Source organism: Alligator sinensis, unplaced genomic scaffold (assembly GCF_000455745.1).
Source record: "Alligator sinensis unplaced genomic scaffold, ASM45574v1 scaffold293_1, whole genome shotgun sequence".
Taxonomy (NCBI): Eukaryota; Metazoa; Chordata; order Crocodylia; family Alligatoridae; genus Alligator; species Alligator sinensis.
Genome location: NW_005842158.1, coordinates 1,725,493 through 1,748,099, shown reverse-complemented (window position 1 = coordinate 1,748,099; position 22,607 = coordinate 1,725,493). Strand labels below are relative to the sequence as shown.

Genomic DNA, 22,607 nt, shown 5'->3' with positions numbered 1-22,607 from the left:
ATGATTTCATTTCCCCCCTTGAGTGTTCACAAAGTCTAATTGCATACAGAAGTATTATTCAGTAAGTTCACAAGCTGTTGTCACATTAAGTGAAAGACCTCCCACCTCCTATTAAATAAAAGCCATTGCAAAATGGGGAACTAAGGTGTTGAGCTAGGGCTTATTGGGATGACCCAAGACCAGAGTGTTGTCCTTTCATTTCCCATTAGACTCTTCATCCCAAGAATAAGGCAGCCAGATTTACCAGTGTAATTCATTCTGTTACAGGATCATTATATTAGACACTTGGCTGGAATGGTTTAGTGAGGGATGATCTTGCCTTGAACAGGGTGTTGGACTACATGACCTTGTGATGTCTTTTCTAGCCCTACTTTCCTATGATCCTATGAGATACCTGGCCATTCTAAACTGTGAAAGGGACGAAGGTGGCACGAGGGATTTTTGTACTTCCTTTACGTCTATGCCCATCCTTGCACCCTGTCATGTAGAGCAGGAGGCAAAACTCACTCCTGCATCTTAGGCACCCCTGGCAAAAATAAAAATGGGCACCTATTGCACTGGGTTTGTACACACTCATTGCACTCGGCTGTCTAAGAGTTCAGTAGCTCACTGTGAATTTAGAGAAGTGCTCTAAACTTGTTTAGACTCAGGGAACCCCTTGGAAAATGCCAGCTCTTAGCTTCCTTGACTATGGAAAATAATAGAGCAATTCTTTCTTTGCAATGAACTAAGAAAGACCACAACAGGTTAGAATGTGTTTGACACTACGGATCCCTATTTGATATCTCTAGGTTTATGTTGTGAATTATGTGTAGGTGTTTGCCCACCTAACAGTGCAGCATGCCACAGCACCCTTAGAAGGATCTCACAGCACCCTAGGGTGCAGAAGCAATGCAGAGGAGCTTAAGAGGAGAACAGGGCAATAGCTACATCAGATCTCTCTTAGCCACCATTTATGGGAAGTAAACACTTTGCTCGTAAGCAATAATTTTGTCACTTTAAGACATTGAGCTTTCAAAACTTACTGCATAGTCCCTGGTCACAAGCTTTAGGGCAGTCTCCACATGGTGGTCCTGATTTGTAAGGTCTGTTACTTAAGCCTACAATGTTCCCTCTGAAACGGTAAAATTCAAAAGAACAAAATATAAAATCACTGTTTTTTTATACCCATTCTCTTTCATTTGCATGCACCCTGGCTATACACATCAAACTTCTCCTTTGAAATATCATAATGTGAGTATCTGAGTTAACAAAAGGCATGTGTCCACACCTGTGGTTTGCTTTGAATGAACCGTTACCTTTATTGTTGACTAGATTACTGACTCCATCTCATGCGTGTACTTAGGTGGTTTCCTGTAAGAAGGCCTCAAATATTGGCTTGGAACAACTGCTTCAGAGGAAAAACTGTCCTCTGAGAAAACTTACTCCAAACTTTCATTTGTAAGATGTGAGCTTACTCCTGGGAGCAACTACTCTGTCCTTAACCAAGCAAGAAGAGTAAATATTTGGATTTATAAGTAAAGCAAACCTGATGTGAACTTACTGATGTTTTAATGGTTTTCTCAGGTTAGAAAAGTATGAGTCGGGTGGTTCAGTCAGGGACAGTTCTGCCTGGAGCCGGGTGTTGGACTAGGTATGTGGTTCTCAACAATTGTAGGCTAAAAGAATACCCTATCTTAGACTCAAAGCAGCTCATGTTAGATTTGAGACACCCTTTTGAAAATGCAAGCTCTTCATTTTCACTAGTTTTTTGATTATGAAAGATTAATAGAAAGCCCACAGCAGGGCAGACTGTTTTTGATGTTATGGATTCTGATTTGAAATCTCTGGGTTTATCGCTTGAATTATGTTAGCACAACTATCAGTGCTAATATTGCCTGGCACCCTGCAGCACCCTTGAAAGGATGTCAAGCCTATGCCACCCTGGTTGAGAATCAGTGAGCTAGACGATTTCTCAGGGTCCCTTACAATCCAATTTTTTTTATTACTCTATGATTCTGTGTGTATTTTCACATATTATTTCATAATTGCTCCTCTAACTATAATTGCACTTAGATGTAATGATGCAAGGTATTATTGAACTATTCCTGCGTCATACAGATAAATGAAAACAATAAGGCATGCCAACCATCAATTAAATCCATAGATAATACGTACGCAGGGCAGTAGTGGCAAACGTAATAGTACTTGAATTTTTTCTGAGGACAGAAAGCCACTGCACATCCAATCTGGTAAGATTTATACCAAACCACCTGGAGGTTTAAAAACAAGTTGTTAGAATACGATAGGGGCTTATAGCGATAATATATATATATATATATATATAAAAATATATTAATTAAAGGGTTAATAGGAGGCCAAGTTATGGGCGTGGGGGTTTTTTTTTTATTATGGAATATAGGAAAATATGTCACATCAAGTAGGAAAGAAACCAGAAAAATTATATGCTGTTATACACCCCATTTTGTAGAAAGACATACAGGAGGTAACAGAAGTGAAACTCAAATGAAAATCAAATAGCAAAACAGATTCTTTATTATGTGGATACTTTAAATCAACCCTGGATGTTTTTCTAAAAATTTGCTCAAGTTGTTGAACAAGCTTCAGGAACCACAAAGTAAAATGTTATCTCCTGTGAGGATGGTCAGAATCAATGTTCACTGGTGTGAGCACCTGCCCAGCCCCACAAAGATGTTAACATGTAAACCTTGATGCTCTGTTCTATAATGCCTTCAGCTAAGAGCTGATTTCACGAGGCTTAATTTTTTGCTCCATCAGTTATTTTAAAAGTGCTCTGTAGCTGTGCACGTGTTTTATGTCCAGGTTGTAGAGTGCTTTTAGGGAACCAACCACACAAAAAAAATTAACGCATACAAGCACCCTAACTTGTCTAAATGACCCTGACAATTGTGATCACCCACCTGAAGCAAGATGATTAACTTTTAGACGCTGGAGCACCTAGTGGAAGAATCAGTGCCAATGATGAGCTCGAGCCCTTAGTGCAGGGGCGGGCAATTATTTTGGGCAGGGGGCGCTTACTGAGTTTTGCAAACGATTGAGGGCCACATGACAGGTAGCCAGGGGTAGATAAATATTACTTTTCTAAAATTTTTAGGGGCCTCGTGGGCCAGATAGAATGGTGTGGCAGGCCGCATCTGGCCCCCAGGCCACATTTTGCTGCCCACTGCCTTAGTGACATTGTACAGCTGTATGAGTAAAGATCAGGTTGTACTAAGCTATATGTCTCCTACCTGAGTATAATGGCCTATCATTGCTCCTGTATATTTTGGCCCACTGCCATACTTAAAGTTTTTCGTTTCATTATACCAGGCCTGAATGACATCTGACCATCCATGTGGGGCAGTTGACATGTAGAGATTTTCACCACAGGCTGTAGCTGAAAATGAAAGGAAAACCATTCAAAAACCCTGGAGAAAATGGCATGAGAAAGAGCAAGAAACATGCATTTGAAAAGAACCTTTGTTCAGAGAAACCAGACCCTTAAAATAGAAATGCTCTATGACTTTGTATCCTGGATCATTGTCCATTATGTTTGGAAGAGTTTTATACTCACGCCAGGAAATCTGGTTCTTCCATAAACTGAACCAAGATTTCAGGTATGTGTTCATTCACCCTGGTCTTCCTTATGAACAATGCAATAAATATAGGCCTTCTTGCAGAGATTGTTAAATCAGGACTAATTCCTCTGAAGGTGAAAAGGGCCTAACCTAATACCTAATAGTATTTTTTATATTATTATGCTTGTTTGGTTGCTGGGGGGTGGGAGGGGAGGGAGGAGGAGGAAGGGAAAGGGGCATGGTGGAGAAATGGAAGTAGGAATAAAGACTATATTTAAAAAAAATATTTTTTTCCTTTTTCCCAAAAATTGAAAAATTTTGACCAGCTGCATTATGGACAAAAACTGTGCAAAAAACATTCCATGAACACTTCTTTGTCGTTGTTTGTGATTGTTTAGTGCTGAAATCCTATCTCTCTAAAAGAAGCCTAACTGAATATTGTGAAGTTTTACCACAAAATGTATTAGTCCATTATATTCCAGAACAGAAGATGCTATTCATTTGGTGTAATAAATGATTTCCCACTAACTGTGAAAAGGGTTATATTGTTTGAAAAAATGTTCATGTCAGGTGATATTGATACTTTTACTTACTAGTTGTTCTTTTACTTGTAGGACTGTGAAGTAAAGTACATTCATTTGCCCATCTTTTAGCATTTGCTTGTGCTGCAGCATTCCATTCCTTAATGAAAGGTAAAATATTAGCCAGTCAGTTACTTACTGCCACAAATCCATACTAGAGGATGTACACTTGGAAATCACAGTTTCAGTTTTTAAAAAAGGCCTTTTCACAGCTCCTTCTCTTTCATTTAGGCTAAGTACAATCACTCAAAAAGCCTGAGGCTGAGTTGATTCAATCTCTGCAGATTAGCGTAAACTGCAAAGAATGAACTGATAAGCAAGTGAACAGACATTCACTTTTGGTTCCAGAAATGCAGCCACATGCCTGCAGTGGCCCACGCCAGAAGCCAGAGGGTGCTAGAGCACAGCTCCTTGTTCTGCTGAAGCAGACAGCTTGGGTCTAGGCCAGCCCTTCTGCCCTGCAAGGGGGATCTTGCAGGGGAGGTAAAAAGCATCCTGGGATGCCAGGGGACTGTGAGTTAACTTGAATCTGGATGGGATCTGTGTCAGAATTTTAATGAACCGATTTAACTTAAATCAGTTAATTTTGATACTACATCCATGTCTATCTTAAGTCAGGTTTGGCCATTTTGAAAGAGGTTTATGAGCAATGAAGAGTTTATGCCCAATGAACTTCTGCTGTGTTACAGATTTGAATGAGTTTCTGAACGCTTAAACCATTTATGTTTAATTTCTGTCCTGACCCTTCAGGGTTCCTTTCATTTGAAAGGACTCCTATTGTGTGTTTTTGCACAGTGATATACTGTGACGTTGCAGGTCTTCTAATGTCATTGACAGGCTCTATATTTTTTTATAAATTGCATTGCAAAATGTATTTTACCATCCTCAGCATGTTGCTAGCAGAGGGCTTCACTTGTCTCCTGAGGGTGTTGTGTTTGTTCACAATCAACGTTTGTTGTTGTACATTTGTAGTTGCAAGAGCATCATAACCTGGCACAAGTTCCTAAATGGAAAGAAAATACAATTATTATTCTCATTGTTTTTGTATTTGATGGTAGGATTCTCAAATATTTTACAAGGAAACTTAGGAAATGATCCACACGTGTGGCTTTATAAACATAATTAATTCATGAAATGTTAGATTTATTTTTATTAGAATTTTCTGTCTGTTGGCGTGCATTTCTGTATATTATTAATGTTGCTGTTGTTATTGTTGCTTATAGCCGTTGTGGACTTATGCCACCAGATCTTGGGAAGAATACTACACTGAATTTACATTCATATTGATCATTATTGCTGTTTTTGTCAATATACTATAGAATCCCAGTCACAGACAAGTCTCTCCTACCTTGGGGGTCTTCAAGAGGAGGCTGGACAGGTATTGGCTGGGGTGATATGACCCCAGCACCCATTCCTGCCCAGGGGAGGGGGTCAGACCTGATGATCTGCTTAGGTCCCTTCCAACCCTAAGTACTATGATACTATGATACCTCTTTGCACCAGGAAAGTTGGAAACACACACAAAAAATTGTGCTACGTGTAGCAATGTCATTTTTAAACCTCTATTTAGAGCTATGTAGAAATCTTTATTGTATCTTTCACTTCTTTGGAAATTCTTGCTCTAATGAATTATGATGACTCCTTTCACTTCTCTGAAAATACAGGCAAAACACAAAGTTTGTTAGAGATTTTTTTTGGCATATTGAAGGTAAGGTCAAAAAATGTTTTCATTAAAATCCTGTGTTTATACAAATTCTTACCACCTAAGCCAGTTGTTGTCACACTTTTTGAACTCAAGAGATGCCTCTATAATGTTTGTGAATTGAGTGGCACTCCATTTCAAAAGATAACTTATACGTTGTTGGATTGCGCAGTTGTTGTTCACAGCACAGTAACTGGCATTATTGCACAGCACCATTTCTGCAGGTTTTTTTTTTTTTTTTCAGATGCTACAGTGCAGTTGCAGTGAGCTACTGCCAGCAGCTATGAGCTACTGCACAGTATCTTGTTACTAACGAACAGTTGCATCGCAACATGGTTAGTGCCCACCAATGCTACTGCACAGTAGTGTCTCATGTAGACATGTCCAGTGCTTACTTCCTTGTAGATAGACTGGGAAATGGGGGTGGAGGATCAGCCATGAAGGAACAAGTCTCAGCCTGTGGCTATCTGCTTATCTCTTGACAACTCATGGCACCCATTGAAGGGTCTCATGGCACCCCAGGTTGCCATAGCGTCCTAACTGGGAGTCACTGATCAAGTGTCACAGATATGGTTTTTTTTTTCCCGCCTATACCTCTAATTTGTCTTCCTTGAAAGGCGCACTATAAATGTGTTTGTTATTTCTCTCATTATTTATATTATTACTAAAACATAGGATCCTAGGAAAGTATAGCTGGAATGGACCTCACCAGGTCATCTAATCTAGCCCCCTATCCAAGGTCAGATACCGTAACAGCTAAATGGCTTCTCTAGGTAGTCTGTTCCAATGCTTGGCTGCGCTCATCATCAGGAAGTTCCTCCTAATCTCCAGCCTAAATTTCCCCTTCTGCAGCTTGAGTTCTGTCTCCTATTGACACTGAGAATAGTCCATCTCCATTCTCTCTACAGTTGCTCTTCTGGTATTTGAAGACTGTTTTCAAAACCCCCTTCAGTCTTCCCTTTCCAAATTAAATAGCCCTCATTTTTTCAGCAATGAACTGAATGGGGTCATCCAAGCAATAGACATGAAGGAATGTGGCCAAAAATAGCTACCTTGCAGGGTACAGTTTACCATTAGCAAGGAAAACCAATGAGAGGGAGAGCAAAAAGACTGGTGTGCAGCAAGTGTGGAAGGGAACACATCCCAAAGCACTGGACTGCACTTGGAAAGCTCTGTTTTAACTACAGGGACCCACTGAACCTATTAAACTCAAGGAGGTTGCCAGGAAATTTTGTGGGGGGAATGTGGGTCCAGAAGCCATTTTCACTGGGTGAACATGTTATCCCGCCCCCATACCTTTGATTGGCTGAGGGCCTATGGTGTCCCCACCCCTTGTTGCTGATTGGCTGCAAAGACTGTCCATCATACTGCCCTGCCCTTCACTGCTGATTGGCTGAGAGGTCTGTCCATCATGTGGCCCTATCCCTCACTGGTGATTGGTGGAGTGGGGTGGGGCTGTATGATGAACAGCCCTTGCAGCTAGTCAACGGTGAGCTGCAGGGGCAGCAGTCATCTTGGCCTGCCTGTCTTGTGAGCATCCTCCCCACCCCACTTCCCCCCATGGGCTGTGCAGCTAGGCCTCAATATGGTGAGGGCTGCTAGTTCCCTCTGGGGATCCAAAATTTTATTTTCAGTAAGTTTTTTCCCCACAGATTTCATGGATTTCATGGGCAATGCTGAATTTAGCAAAATCCACAAAACTGTGATTTCAGTAGATCCCTCAGTATAACAAGATGAACTATTTAACAGGTGCTGCAGATCTCAAACAGAAAAACTTCAAGGGAGTCTAGTTGCGACCATACCAAAAAATGTTATATAGACAAGGTTGAATTAAACAAAATCAACAAGAGGAATTGGATATTGCCAGGGCATGTGCAAGGAACAATGGTTTCATTTGAACTGAATGCTAGAACTCAGGTTAATATTTTATGAGAACATGAATATAGACAATTAAAATTGAGTTTAAAAACTGAGTCCAATAAACATCAACATAACGGGCTAGTCAGAGATTCTCTAGAGATGCTATAAAAATTTTATAACTGGCTATTGACCACTGACTCTATGAAGTGGAATCCACTATATTAACAGTTGAGCAATGGGATAGGTTTTGGAAATCACTTTTGAAAACATCTAATTTATTGCATTTAAGTTTTTTTTTAAGAACAAGCTCTTAAGTGGCTTTATTGGATGCCAGAAAGATTATTTAAAGCAAGGCTAGATGACTATGACTGGAGATCTGGAAGCCAGGTTGGGTCTCTTAGTCATATTTTATTCTTTTGTCCTAAGATTATTAGTTTTTGTTTTAGCATCTGTGTCACACTTTTGAAAATACTTAAAAATAGCTTGGTAGCATCACCAGATTTATGCATATTGAGGATTATGGATTCATTACCATTGTGTGTGCCTGGGAAAAAAATGGCTAGCTATAATACTTTTCGTGGCGAAAAGGGTAATTTTAAGGAAATGGAAAACTTTCAGAATACCTTAATTCTCATAATGGTTAAAAGAACTTATATATTTTGTGTTAATGGAAGAATTACATGTGCAAGTAGACATAACTGGGCTCAAAATGAAGAAATATGAGGCAATATGAATAGTCTGTAAAGTTTATAAATTGATTTGTTTGTGGTTTGCTATCCTTTAGATGTTTATGGATATTTGTTCATTGGTTGCTTATTTCAGGCTCTCCCCTTCCCCTAGTTTTTATTAAATTTGTAGTATATATGTTTAATTATATATTTTATAATACTTTGATTTTACTGTCTTATTGTATTTTACTTATTAGTTTATATTGTATTAGTTTTTTTGGCTTTATCTCATTGTTATAAAAAAAAATAATAAATATACGTACAAAATCCTAAATATTAGACTATTAGTCACTTAAAAAATGACTCCATCTCAAAAAGAAATGTTATGTTTTGAGTTAAACATTCTTTGTGTAAATCTAGGTATACAGTATGAAGGCCCTACCACTCCAGAAGATTCCTGCAGCACAGCTGTAAGGCACAGGAACGTAGTGAGCAGAATCATTCCTAAAAGTGAAGAACAGTGTCTTTAGTTACATATTCTATTGGTAGCTTTAATTTACTTAAACATGCATTATAACAAACATATATTGCCATGTTTTTTTTTTCAAGCAAGTAGCTAGAAAGATTCCCCAGTTTTTGATGTAAGAGGAAAAAAACCCTCATTTATAAAAAATATTTCTGCTACTACAAACAATGTCCAATGGTTCTCTGTATATGGCCTTACACTATTGTATTTTTTCAGCAGTGGGGTGGGGAGGATTAAATCTAGATACTGATTTCTTCTTACACAGGAATTCCTCTGGAGGATGTTACCTGGAGGGAAGACAGTTATCATTAGGGGTCTACCCAAACAGAGGAGGAAGCTGGCTGATTATGCATGGAAATCATGGGGCTGGCCACAGTTTTTCTGGGTTGATCGCAGCAGGACGCCCCCCATGACTCTGATTGGCTGAAGAGATCCAGTGGCTCCACCTCTTGCTGTGAATTGGTTATGAGGGCTGTTCATCAGATGGCTCCCACCCCTCTTGGGACCAGCATTTCATTTTAAGTAAGGAATTTTTTTCCCTTGTAGATTTTGCAGGCATTGCTGGATTTCGTGATTTCTGCAAAATCCGCAAAAATCACAATTTGAGTAGGTCCATAGTGATCTTACTACTGCCACCATGTCTTGCAGCTTTCATTATGAGCTGACAATTGTCGGTTCTGTTTATCCATAAGAACTTTCAGATGAAGAAAACTGATGAAGGCATGAACTGAACCAGCACAGCCAGGGCTCACCTTTGCCACCCCAGCTTCCAGCCCACTTATTGGCCTGTACTACCCCATTACATCCAGCCCCACATGGAGAGAAAGCTGAAGTCATGTTGTTCTATCACAGCTGCCTTCCCAGCAGACTTTCTGCTGCTGATGCTGGGCATCTGTGTTTGCAGCCAGTGCAAAAGTAGTTTGTATTTTGCTCTTAGTTTTTGTTCAATTTATAACTGAAAGAAGAGAGGTAGAAATTTGTATGTAAGGGAAATTAAGAACTATGCTTTGCCAGAGATTGGGTAGTCATGAGCAAGAATGCTCCCTGGAGCATACTTAGGAAGGAACATTCTCATTTTCCGTTACTCCGTTCTCAATAATATTAAATGTGTTGGTGGCTGATCATAGTGGTGCTAAATCTTTTGGGCCTGTGGGCCAGATGAGTTGTGCAGGGGCAGTCCATTGGCTGGATCAGGCCCCTTGCCCCAGAATCTAGCCCTGTGATTGCCCTCCATACTGGGATCAAGCTCTACACAGCCTCTGCCCACCTTCAGAGGCTTGGATAGATTGGGTCCCACAGCAACCCTGCTTGGCCCTGCACATCTGGATTGGACCAGTACTGCCTTTGTCTAGCCCTGTGCACATGGTTTGGGCCTGCATCACGGCTTGCTGGCTATGTGCACACTGCTCTGACCCTGCAAATTTTGGTGTGGTCCTGCAAAGTTTTGGTCTGGCTTTGGTCAGGTCCTACAACACCCTGCTTAAACAGATCAGCCCCACACCAACCTGTGCATTTGATCTAGCATGCAGGGCCAAGCTATATGCTGAACAGAAGCCCATTCTGTAAAAGGAGGTGTGTGGGAACCCCACCCAGGCTGGGGTACACCTTAATGGCTATGGTCTCCAAGGTACCTACTCTTCTAGGAACTGGGATAATGTGAATTACAATTCCCTCAGGCTGAAGGGGACCTAGATCTGGGGTCACAATGCTATACATGATGCACAATTTTGCAAAAAATGTCCTGTTGTAAATTTGAGCTGTACTGTCAATGCAAGTTAGGAATCTATTGTGCTGTGGGGTGGCCATCAGAGAGAACATTCCCGTTTTCTGCTACTCTGTCCTCTGTCCTCTATTGATTCGAAAACCAATGCCTTTATGTGCTGTATTTTTCTCTTGAAAGACAAAAATAGACGACATAAAAGTGCCTGGTTATGTATCAATAGAGGACATAGGACAACTGGACTGTCCTCTATGATGGCCACCCTATTTTGTAGCTGTGTTGGTCCAGCCTCAACTTCCCCTGTGCAAAATGGAGTTAACTTTCTATATAAGAAGACTTTTACAAACGTTGATTTCTCCTCAGCCTTAAGAAAGGTGTGCACCCCCAAAAGCCTGCAAAAAAAAATGCTCCTTTTTCATTGGTCTAATAAAAGATATCACCTCTGAACCAAGAGTTTTGTGTTAATGCAAGTTAAGATCACTTAGAACACATTAAAGTTGGCTTTTACATGCCATGGGTGCTTAATTCTATATATATTTTTTTTAATCTGTGGGAGACCAGGACCTGGTTATATCAGGGGATCCTCTCATTTTGTCATGGTGTTTTGCAACAGTTTATAGATTTGGGCAGTCAGTATCTGTGGTTTAACTGCCTTCGGCACATGCTTGGGCTGGAATTCAGTTCTGTTGCCAATCTGCCCAAGCCCTGGTGTAAAACAGCTTAAGGGTATGATGCCAGACAGAGTTATTATTAGCTTAGGTTTATGTTCGATTTTGAAGGACAGGGGGAGGGTACTGATTTTAGTTTAGTTTATTCCTGGGTAAATGGTAGTAGAGTTTGCCTACATTTGCTTATTATGCATCAGTGACTTTGTATAGCTACCCACTGAAAAGGCGTTTGCATAAGTCATCTTCAAAGAGATCAGGTTGATTGGCAAGAAAGGGGAAGAAGAGACTACACTTTTGTTGCTGGTGAAGCAGGAGCCATGCTCCTTACAACGCTGTGTATATATCACTGAACGCAGCTGGTAATTTCCAACACCCAACTGGTGCTACGTGCATTAGAATTGGCTAAAGATTAGGTCTATTCGGTGTCCTGCCATCATAATTCCTGCCTGTTTGACTTTTCGGGTAAATAAAATGCTTTCTGCCAGTTACTATACAAGGCAGGTGTGAGAACTGTTAAGAAACTTGACAAGCCAATGAGTGAATGGTTTAGCCTTTTCTTCTTGTTCTTTTTTTTTTTGCAAAGAAAGACTCAAGTGTCTTCTGCAGAGACAAAATTCAGACACAGATATGTTCATGCAGTGTAGCTAGCAGTTGTGTCTTTTGCCAATGCATGGCTTCCTTACAGTGAACTATGTATTCAACTGGTTTGAACTGGTGAAGCTCCATTGAAGTCAATGCAACTATACTGACTTGTACTACCTAAGTATTTGACCCAAAGTTCTTATATGTATTACTATTCCTTTGCCCAATGCTGATCTCTAGGTACTTTTTTTTTCTAGTAATGCACACTAATAAGTGCGTATTACTTTTATCATATAGATAAAATATATATTTTATATTTTACTTATATGAGCTTACTACTCATATAGATTTTTACTAAGGGAAGTGTTACACAGTAATTTTGGGCAGCTACTGGAGCTCTTACCCCCTGGATTGTCCATACGATAACACCTTAAAGTGATTTTAATACTCATTATGCAGCTCAAAGTTACACCACTCCAGGGCAGGATTATCTCTGATCTGTACTACCCAGCTCCTATTCCATGAAGATGTAGCCACTCCCAACAGATGTGCCACCTTGCTGAAGGTCTCCAGTATCTCAGGAGCTCTCACACCCCCACCCCCAGAGCAGGCATAGTAGCCTGCCATGGCTCACCAGCCCTATAGTGCAAACTCGCAGCTCCAGCTCCGAGTCCTGCCCCTGCTCACCAGGCCTCTTGTGGCAAATCACATCTGTATAGGAGGGGGACTGCAGAGACCATTTCTAGACTAAGGATGTGATTGCTCCAGAACTCAAGTTAGCACTAACTCCCATCAACATTTGTGCAGCTCACAGCCTAACGTGTATCAAGACCCTAGAGTTTCCTTTCTCATTCGAAATGTAATCTCTGTTTCCAGTATAGATTAAAGAGAGGTACTTAGCGACTTTAAAAATGATTTTTCCCATTCGATTTGACCTGGGAAATTAATTGATGTTTTGGTAAGTTTTAAGCTGCCCGCAACTATATCAAGCAGGCATACATTTGTATTGTGTTGAAAATAACATTTATAATGTGAGGTACAGAGCAATATGTGCAGCTAGCCAAGCAGCAGCAGTAACTCGTTTTCACATGCTCCTGACTTTTGCATCCAAAACAAATGACTTGGCATGAATAATGTGAAAATAACCTCAAGTGGCTGAAATTGAAAATAGCCCTATTGTGCAAATAAGGCTGGGAATGCTCCTTCAACGTGGTGGCAATATTCATTCTAAAATATTCTAAGAAAAACATATCAGTGTGCATTTTGTCCATTGTTTATGAAAGTTGCAAAGTCACCACTGGCATCCCAGTTCTGGGTGACAAGATACGTGATCCTAAGACACTTAGACATGTCTACATCTCCTGAGGAAGGCCACAGTGAGGAAAGTCCTGCCTTCTCCTTGCATAGCATCCCCTCATATGGATGTAGTAAAGCTCTATTTTTCTCTGCAAAATGGCAGTCAAATTCATTTTTTATTTTTCTTAACGTTAATGTATATCACTGCACAGGCTTTATTTTACTTGCAGATACTCTGTACTAGGTAATATCCAACTAGTGAAAAAACGTTTAAAGATATGGTAAGGAGACAGACTCGGTTCCTTAAACAGAATACTGCTCAAACCAACAGGATGCAAATAGGAATTTAAATTGCAATATGTATCTTATTTTATCCCTTATCTATGTGCTGTTTTACTATGTTAACTCCATTCCAATAACACCATCAGGACAGTATATTTTAGTAATTATCCTGGCAGTTCAAAAATAGCAGACTTTATTTTAAAACCACCAAATAATCACCATACTTAAATAAGCAGAAAATAGATATAAGCATTACCTTTCATTTCCACGAATATAGGAGATACCTTCTGCACAGTTCAGGTGCTTGTGGAAGTGAGTATATTTCTTTACTGGAACACAATATATAGCTCGCCTGCTTCCTGGTATGACCAGGTGATTCACTTTCACAACCAGGTATTATAACATTTTGACTGTGACTGGCTAGAGTGCTTAGTTTGTCATGCATGCTTCCAAAATCAGGTTGGTTGTGTTGAATTTGTATTTCCTGTCATTGCATATTTTGGAAGGGCCAAGATGTCTTTTTCTTTAGAGTTAATCTGTACTGTTGTGTTTTGTTGTGTTTTTGAAATGTATTGTTCATTATAAGATAATACCATGCTCAATAAGAACTGTATGAACTCAAGTCACAAAGTGTTCTTACAGAAAAGTGAAACATGAAATTATTCTGAAGGTTTAATTTCTCTTATCTGATCTGCAACAGGTGAAATCAATTTAACTGGCCAACAGAGGTGGGGGTGTAGGGGCCTGGCCAAAACCATAGTAGCATAACTATTATTCCCTAAGAATCACCCTGTCTTTTTCTTGGAAAGTTGCTATATATGAATTTTCTGGACATTATATGGTCTCTTCATAGGATGAGCATACATCCCATTTTTGCCAGGAAAGTCCCACTTAAACACCTACCCAGGTGTCCTATTAAAATGCTTATCCTATTTTCAGTGGGATACCTAAGACACCTGTTTAAGCCAGGACTGCCCCAAAACTGGGATTGCACCAAAACCCTCCCTGAGTTCTGCCGTGTGGTATGCTTAGCTGATACTGGACCTCAGGTCCAGCTGAGCATGCTGGGTGGGGGTTGGGAAGAGGGGAAGTACAATCTCCTGTTTGAGATCAGGGAAATATGGTCAGCTTATCAATAGGGCTGTGCAAAGCTTTGGCCCCTGATTCAATTCGGTGGAGATTTGGTGTGATTCGGTGGCTGAATCTCCAAATCCAAATCAAATCAGAGGACCCTGAATTTAATCTCTCTGAAATGAATTGGAAGCCTCTGAAATGATTTGTTGAGATTTGGACAGATTCAGCAATTCAGATGTAGATGCATCTTTAAATGTTTTTTTCTTCATACCTCTAGGTAGCAGGGGCTCTGAATGCTGTGATGCTGGGGCAGATGCAGCGTCCCACAGGAGTGTGAGGGGCTCCCCGGTGCGCTTGGCATCAAACTCAGAAATGGACCAGAAGCACTTCTGGTGCGCTCCTGGCTCAGTGACTGGTGCCTCCTGGGTCTGAGGGGGCACCTGGGTTCCCCTTGCAGTTGATCACCAAGCCAGGGTGGCACGGGAGGGCCCCCCAATGCACTCCCTGGCAGACCTGGAAGTGGACTAGAAGTACTGCTGATCCACTTCCGGGCTTGCTGCTGAGCATGCAGGAGAGCCCCCCCATGTTCATGTGGGACACTCCATGCACCCCAGCACCACAGCCATCATGAGCCATGCTGATACCTCAAGGTAGGCAGAAGAAAACATTTAAAACTATGCCTGTGTCTGAATTGCTGATTCGCTGAATCTTCAGATTCAGATTTGGGTGAATTGAATCAGAGACAGTGATCCAAATCAACAGCTTGAATCACTGACCCCAATTCGGGCCAAATCTGAATCAAATCACCATACTTATCAACCTGCCTAGGCTGACTGGAAACAGATATGCTCCCAGGCAGTATCTATGAGTGTGGTAATGTGCAGTAATAATTTCATGATAAATTTAGTACCTGTATTTCCAGGTACTAGCTAAAGGCACAGTAGTCTAATTTCTGTTACAGTAAATGCCCCACATGTGTAGACTGTGATGCTTGACTGCACAGATTAATCTACTGCATAATGAAGTGTCTCCTGTAGACGCACCTGCTAGGAGGGTACTAAAACACTGGAACAGGTTACTCAGGGAGGTTGTGAAATCCCCATCCTTGGAGGTTTTTAAGACCTGGCTAGACAAAGCCTTGTCTGGGATGATCTAGTTGGGGCTGGACTAGCTGTCCACCTCAGGTCCCTTCCAACCCTATGTTTCTATGATAACTTCAAATCATTTGACTTAGTATAAATCCCCAAAACAGAGTAAAGGGGCCTTAATATAAATGAAACTCTGGTGCAATCTGGTGGGCAAAAAGAGGGTAGGGTGGAATTTAGGTTGGTAAAATAGGTACCTAAATGGGCCTTAAGGGTACATGAGCTTTTTAGGCACACATTTTAAATGGTGCTCAATCATAGTTCTGCTGTGGACTGTTGTACCTAACAGTTTTACATGTGATCCCATAAATGGAATGAAAAGTAACTGAGTCTTCATTATCCATGCATTGCATGAAGACACTTAAGAGACTTTTGATCAGTGTTCACAGCAGCTAGTCAGCACATTATACTGGGAGACACACTGGCTGGCCAGCAGGGAGTATAGAAGCAGGTAAAACAGAAGGGAAGGTGAAAGTAAACTATTATTTGCTATCACAAATTATTTTGATCAAAATTCCTAGACATGCAAATGGAGATTAATGAAGAAGCATTAATATCTCCCATAAATGAATTATTTTTAGAAACAACAGGTGATGCAACTTTTAATCCCTCTCCTAGACAGTTTTTATACTGTCGAATCAAAAACTCTCACAATGTAAATATGCAAGGATGAAGCAAGACAGGGCAAAACTTACGTATCTGCAAAAAGTCCTGGGAATTCCACTTAGTATTAGACCAGTCTTTAAATGATCTACTTAAGGCCAGTAATAGCAGATGTAATAGTACTTGAATTTACACCTGGAACAAAAAGCAATTACACGTCCAATTTGATAAGACTTATACCAGAATACCTGGTGAGACGCATATAAACACATGTGGGTGTGATATGATATGGTATTTCTAATAAAAATACTCATTATATGAGCAGAAGGCAGGGCAGAGTGGCACCTTGGAGATTAACTGATTCAGTGAGGCATAAGCTTTAATAGGCCAATAAAAATGCATGTGTCTTTTAACCAGATACTATCTAAGGCAGTGTTTCTTCACCACTTTAGGCTTAAGGCACTCCTCACCAAATTCAAGACACACCTCCATAATTTTTGTGAATTGATCAGCACCCCATTTCAAAAACTGCTGGTAATTTATTTATCATAGTGCTTATTTTCTTGCAGGGGAGCCAGGCAGTGGGGACAGGAGACCAATCTGAGTCTGGGCATATCTGCTTTTTTCATCACACACAGGTTATCTCCACACAGCACCTAACGTGTCATGGGAACCTGGCTCTGAATCCCTGCTGTAAGGTGCCACCATGCCCTACCTTCTGCCTAACTTCAGACTAACACAGCTAAACACCTGTGGCTAATCTCTATTTTAAAATATAATTGTAAACAGTGGGTGCATCTGTACATGTGCTTTACTTGGGAGGGGACTAACTAGCTCTGCAGTAACGCATCACTGTCTACACATGTGCTCTTATTAGGCCATGGTAAATTAACTCCAACATTGGATTGTACTGTCAGAGACAACATTGGATCATACTGTCAGAGACAGTACTAGGTGGAGTAATTTCATGCACTGAAATGCAAGTGTAGACAGTGACAGGGGCTGGCTGGGGCAAGAGGGTGCTATAGTGTGGGGGCTGCCTGCTGCCTAGCCCTGCACTTTAGCACCCTTGTGCCCCAGCATTTAATACTGAAAAATGCAAGGTTCTCCACCTTGGGAGGAAAAACTTGCAACATCCTTATAGGCTGGGCAGTGTTACGCTGGCTCTTAAACACCATCAGGTTCTTGTCCGTCCATTTGCTGACCCTGCCCAGGTCAGCCTGGATCGCCTTCCTGTCTTCAGGTATGGATGGTTTGCCCCAAAGTTTGGCATCATCGGCGAACTTGGCCAGCCCACTTCTGACTCCAATGTCCACATCATTAATGATGTTGAACAATATGGGTCCAAGGACAGAGCATTTGGGGACCCCACTGGTCACAGGGCACCATGAGGATTGACTTCCATCAATTACCACCTTCTGGGTCTGACCGTGGAGCCAATTTGCCAGCCAGGGGATCGTGGTGGACCCAAAGCCACAATTGGCTAGTTTCACCAAGAGGTGATCATGGGATACCAGTGTTGTTGACTGACTTGCCAGCTTTACGGCTGATGGTGAAGGTGATCAGCTCATGGCCGCTGTCACCCAGCTTCCCATCGATCACTAGGTCACCAATTAGGTCATCCCTAGTAGCCAGTACCAGGTCGAGCAGCACTTTACCTCTCATTGGTCTCTAGACTTCTTGAGTCAGGTAGAGGTTATCCACAAGGTCATCCACACATGATAGGAAGCTCTGCGACTGTTCAGATTTTGCTGAGTGATCCTCCCACGAGATGTCTGAGTAGTTGAAGTCACCCATGACAACCATAATCCTGGATCATGCAACCTCGGCCAGTTCCTGGGTGAACTCTTGGTCAAGCTCTTGACTTCGGGTGGGAGGTCTGTAATAGACTCCCATCGTTGTGTCCCCTCTGCCATGTTGCCCAGGGATTTTAACCTAGAGGGTCTCTAGTCATCTACCCTGGTCACTAACATTGGCTTGCAAGGATGCATAGCTTTCCTTAACATAGCTACATCCCCGCCCCTTTTATCAACTCGATCTCTCCTGTACAAGGTATAGACATCTATACCCATGGTCCAGTCATGAGTGGAGTCCCACTAGGTCTCCATTATCCCTATGATGTCATAATTATTTGTGTTAAGCAGGAGGACGAGTTTCTCCTGCTGACCATTTAAGGGTTATTTTATATATCCAGAAGATTGAATTCAGCTGTTCAAACAAGTCACTATGTGGTATTGGAAATTGTACCACTGAGTGACCTAGACTCTCCAATAGTGCAAAAGCTCATGTTGTGTTCATAGATTTCGTAGATGCTAGTCTTGGAAGGGAACTATTAGATAATTGAGTCTGATCGCCTGCTCTGGGCAGGAAAGAGCACTGGGGTCAAGTAACCCCAGCCAGGTTTTAGAAGGAAGAAGCTGGAATAATGTCTCTTTCAAGCATGGTAAAAAAGATTTCTTTGTTCAGTAAGATTCCCAAGAACCAGAGTCTGGTGGGAAGGGATTATAGTAGTTACAGCACCATATCCAATTACTAGTTTGAATACCACTACCATGCAGCAAGATGGGTAATTATTCCTGCCTGGATACAATGGCCAGTCACTACATCTGGCCTTATTGGCCCAAGGCCATATCCCAAGTCTTTCACCTCATGATACCATGACTGACCATGGTGTGAATGCAGTTGACATACAGAGGTTTTTCCTATTGGCTGTAGCTGTAGAAAAAAAGACAAAAAAGGCACAGGACATATAAAGCCAGATCCGGTCACTGTTACTTGCAACTTAATAAGTTTTCATGGGTATTAGTCTAAAAATGCACAACTTGAAAATTGAGATCATTCCCATAAGATTTGTGAACCGTCCTATAGAATTTGACAGGTATAAACATTTTTAGCTGCCATAGAGGTGACTAATGGTAGAAGTCTCAGGCCCACTTTGGGGCTTCAGCTGAGAAGAGTTCCTGTGAAAGCAAAACGTTCTACAAGTTCAGAGGAAAAGAAAAACTGAAAAAAGGGAAAAGAAATAGTGAAGCCTACCAAAATTAACCTAGGCCAACTGCTTTCAAGTGTGTTTTTTTCAAAGTAAGAATAATAGTTAAATGTAAAAGATGCAGTAATTTGATGTTCGCCTTTTGATAAGTAGAAAATAATGATATGTGATCAGGTAGATTCCAGTGAAATAACAGTGTGTCTTTGTTGACTGAATAATGCATAGTATGTGTAGCTGATGTAAACATGTATAAGAGGAGAGATCAAAAGGGAAGTTGAGAATGGTTTTGGAAAGTGTGGATACCAATGGCTGTAAGGAGCCATGGATGACTGACCAGTGCCTTCACTGGCCTTCCCAACAAGTGGTAAGATAATTTACTTCACTGACTGTTCTCTGTAATCTAATGCTGTATTGCTTGAATGATTAAATCCATCATTGTGCTGTCTAATGAATGGTTGAGTTCATTTGGTCCCCTGAACTCTCTTTCCCCTTTTCTTTCTCCTCAGCTCCTGACTTTTGGGAGGAGCAAGATGGAGCTGTAACACTAAACCAAATGCTACCAAAGGTTTACGGTTGACATTAAATAACATAGACCTGGATGGGCGATGTAGGTTATGACCCATCTTCTGCTATGTGCAATGCACATCTAATTTGACATAACTAATCTTGCTGCCTCTTCTCTAATCCTCAAAAAAATCCAAGGAAGTTGTTTCAACAAGTGTAACTTTATTCAAAGGTCACACCAGCACTAGGGACTCTCTGTATTTATGTCAGGTGAAAGTTTGGGTTGAACATAGATACTTCAGCCAGTCAGAACACAAGAGTTTTTGGAGCGAGATGTCAGCCCTGACTTATACCCACAAGGTGTACCTGGGATCATAAGATGAACTGAGTCTGATTTAAGTTAGAGCACATCCATAAGCTTCTGGTCAAACTCCTACATCTATCCATGAAGTCATTCTGGTGAACTAAACTATATTACTAAGTATGTTATAGCATGAGTTTTTCTGTTGCATATCCAGGTCTCTCTGAGTAAAGTCACTTGAATGAGGGATTGGGGGTGGGGGTGGGGCAGGATTTCATCACTAGATTGCATACTTTTTAGATTTAGGCTCCCGGTCTTCAGACCTATCTGTGAAACTCCAGCTTGGCATGCATATTTAGTGTAACTAGGCAAGTGCAACAAGAGCCTACACACAGCTGGATGGATGTTCAGGGAAGCAGGGGACAAGAAGGAAGGAAGAAGAAGAATGACAGTCTTAGGTATGGGAAATAGGGTAAAGGGGTGTAAGCAGTCTCTGGAATAGGCAGAGGGAGCTTGTGGGAATGGAAGGACCCAAGGAGACCCTGGTCTTTGCAATGAGCTTGGCAATAAGGTGTGTTACTTTCCATTTGTAACCTGAAAAAAAATGCATACTGTTTTCATATTGCTTGTGATACTGTACTTACTTGTTCCTTTTTTGTCCTTGGGGCTGCAGGATATAGTGCAGTGATATGCTTAGCACTGAGCCTTCCTTGCAGCCATGGGGCTCTATGCCTTAATGAAATAAGAAATCACACACGTGCACCTGGCAGTAAGCTATCATCTGGACAGAGGAATGGACAATGGGCTTCGTGCAGCATACCCTGAAGCGGGTGATGACTCTCTGACATTTGCTGAGATAGTTTGGTCGGGGATAATTTTGCCTTGAGTAGAGGACTGGACCGGATGACCTTGTGAGGTTCCTTCAAACTGTACATTCCTATGATCTTATGACTATCAACAGTAGGACTGACAGGTGGAAGGAGAGCCCTGTTGAAAAGCAGCCTAAGACAGAAATAGGCTAGCTGGACAATTCTTAGCCAGTGTCAGGGGTGAGAGCCCTCCACAACCTTTCACTCTAGCTCTTCCCTTCATCTAGCACTTTTATTATCTATTTGCCAGGGCTGTGTGAAGTCTTTCTGTCCTTATTATCGCTTAGAAGCCATTGTGGTATCTCCACCTCAGCCAGGAAAAGATTCAGATGATGCATTTACAGGTACTTGCTAAACCAGAGCAAACACACAGCCCCTCTGACTCCTAGGAACAATGACAGCATTCATAAGTGGCTTGCAACATTTTCAAACACAATTATCTTACCATCTTCAGCATGTTGCCAGCAGTTGGCTTTACCTATGGTGGGGGGGGGAGGGATGGGATGGGAGGGGGGAGCGGTGGACTGTGCTTGTCAACAGAATCCTTTTGCTGATTTACCCTGGGAGTTAACAAAGCAGGAAAACCCACAGCATGTTCCTGCACAAAGCAACATCAATATAAAGGGCCGTGTCAGGGAGGTGCAGACGCACACATGGTATTTGAGTGTAGTTTTGTAGGTGGTTTTTGGCTACAAGTTTGGGGTTCCCCAAGGAAGGCTATTAATGTTGATTATGACCTCCATGGTGAATGTAAAATTAAATTTTCACAGGACTAACTGAAGTTGGAAGATCCCAACTCCCATTACCCTTCAATTAGGGCTGGGGTATCTGTGTGCAGGTTTCACAAAGGAATCCAAAAAAGGACTTAGATGAAATTTAGACACCCAAGTACAAAGGAGCACTTCCAAGAACTCATATGTCATTCCCATAGTCACTAAAAACTCCCCAGGCAGCTAATATTTCACCAGCAAGCCTATTTAGTTGCCAATAGTTACTAAAAACTCCCCAGGCAGCTAATATTTCACCAGCAAGCCTATTTAGTTGCCAAAGATTCATCTATTGTCCACACCCAGATAAGCTATCATACTGGCTGAACTGGGTGTGTAGGCACTTAATTTCTCCCATTGGCTATTTCGGATCAAAAACTAGGTCTGGATACTTTTTCACGGTACTTGCTTACATGGCACAAAAGTAGCTTTTGGGTAGTTGAGCACAGTTTTAGGTTCTACTTCTCTTTCTGGCGAAATAAAATTGCCCTGTAGCTGTAAGAAATAAAACAGAGGAGAGAGGCCCTTCTGTCCCTCCTTTTAACTCAATGAAGAGAGGCCCTTCTGTCCCTCCTTTTAACTCAATGATGAGAACCAGGTTCTAGGCTCCTCTGATCCAGAAGGAATTTGAACTTGACTCTTCTGCTTCCCAGGCCATGAGCAAGGTGTTGACACAGACCCTGTCCAGACCTCCTCTTGATGTTGTCTCACTGCACTTTGCATTTAATAGCCATTGGATAAACAGCATTAGAAAAGCTTCTTCTCTAATTCATGTCCTTCTATGGGCTGTCCATTGGGACAGTTTCAAGACATGAGCTAAATATAGGCATGGCCTTGCGGTTAAAGCACTTTTCTGGGAAATGGAGATTCGATTCAAACCTACTTTAAGTGT

General features: G+C 41.4%; 1 protein-coding gene across 1 annotated transcript in view; it reads right to left on the bottom strand.

The window, feature by feature from the left end:
* LOC102375295 overlaps nucleotides 1-22,607 on the bottom strand; it is a 68,566-nt gene that overhangs the window by 1,143 nt on the left and 44,816 nt on the right. The window contains exons 10-15 of the mRNA XM_025206505.1: nucleotides 8,832-8,893; nucleotides 5,040-5,162; nucleotides 4,172-4,259; nucleotides 3,252-3,397; nucleotides 2,158-2,252; nucleotides 1,026-1,114 (exon numbers count right to left, since the gene is read on the bottom strand). Of these exons, the coding sequence (XP_025062290.1) occupies nucleotides 1,026-1,114; nucleotides 2,158-2,252; nucleotides 3,252-3,397; nucleotides 4,172-4,259; nucleotides 5,040-5,162; nucleotides 8,832-8,893 (603 nt within the window). The remainder of the gene's footprint in view (nucleotides 1-1,025; nucleotides 1,115-2,157; nucleotides 2,253-3,251; nucleotides 3,398-4,171; nucleotides 4,260-5,039; nucleotides 5,163-8,831; nucleotides 8,894-22,607) is intronic.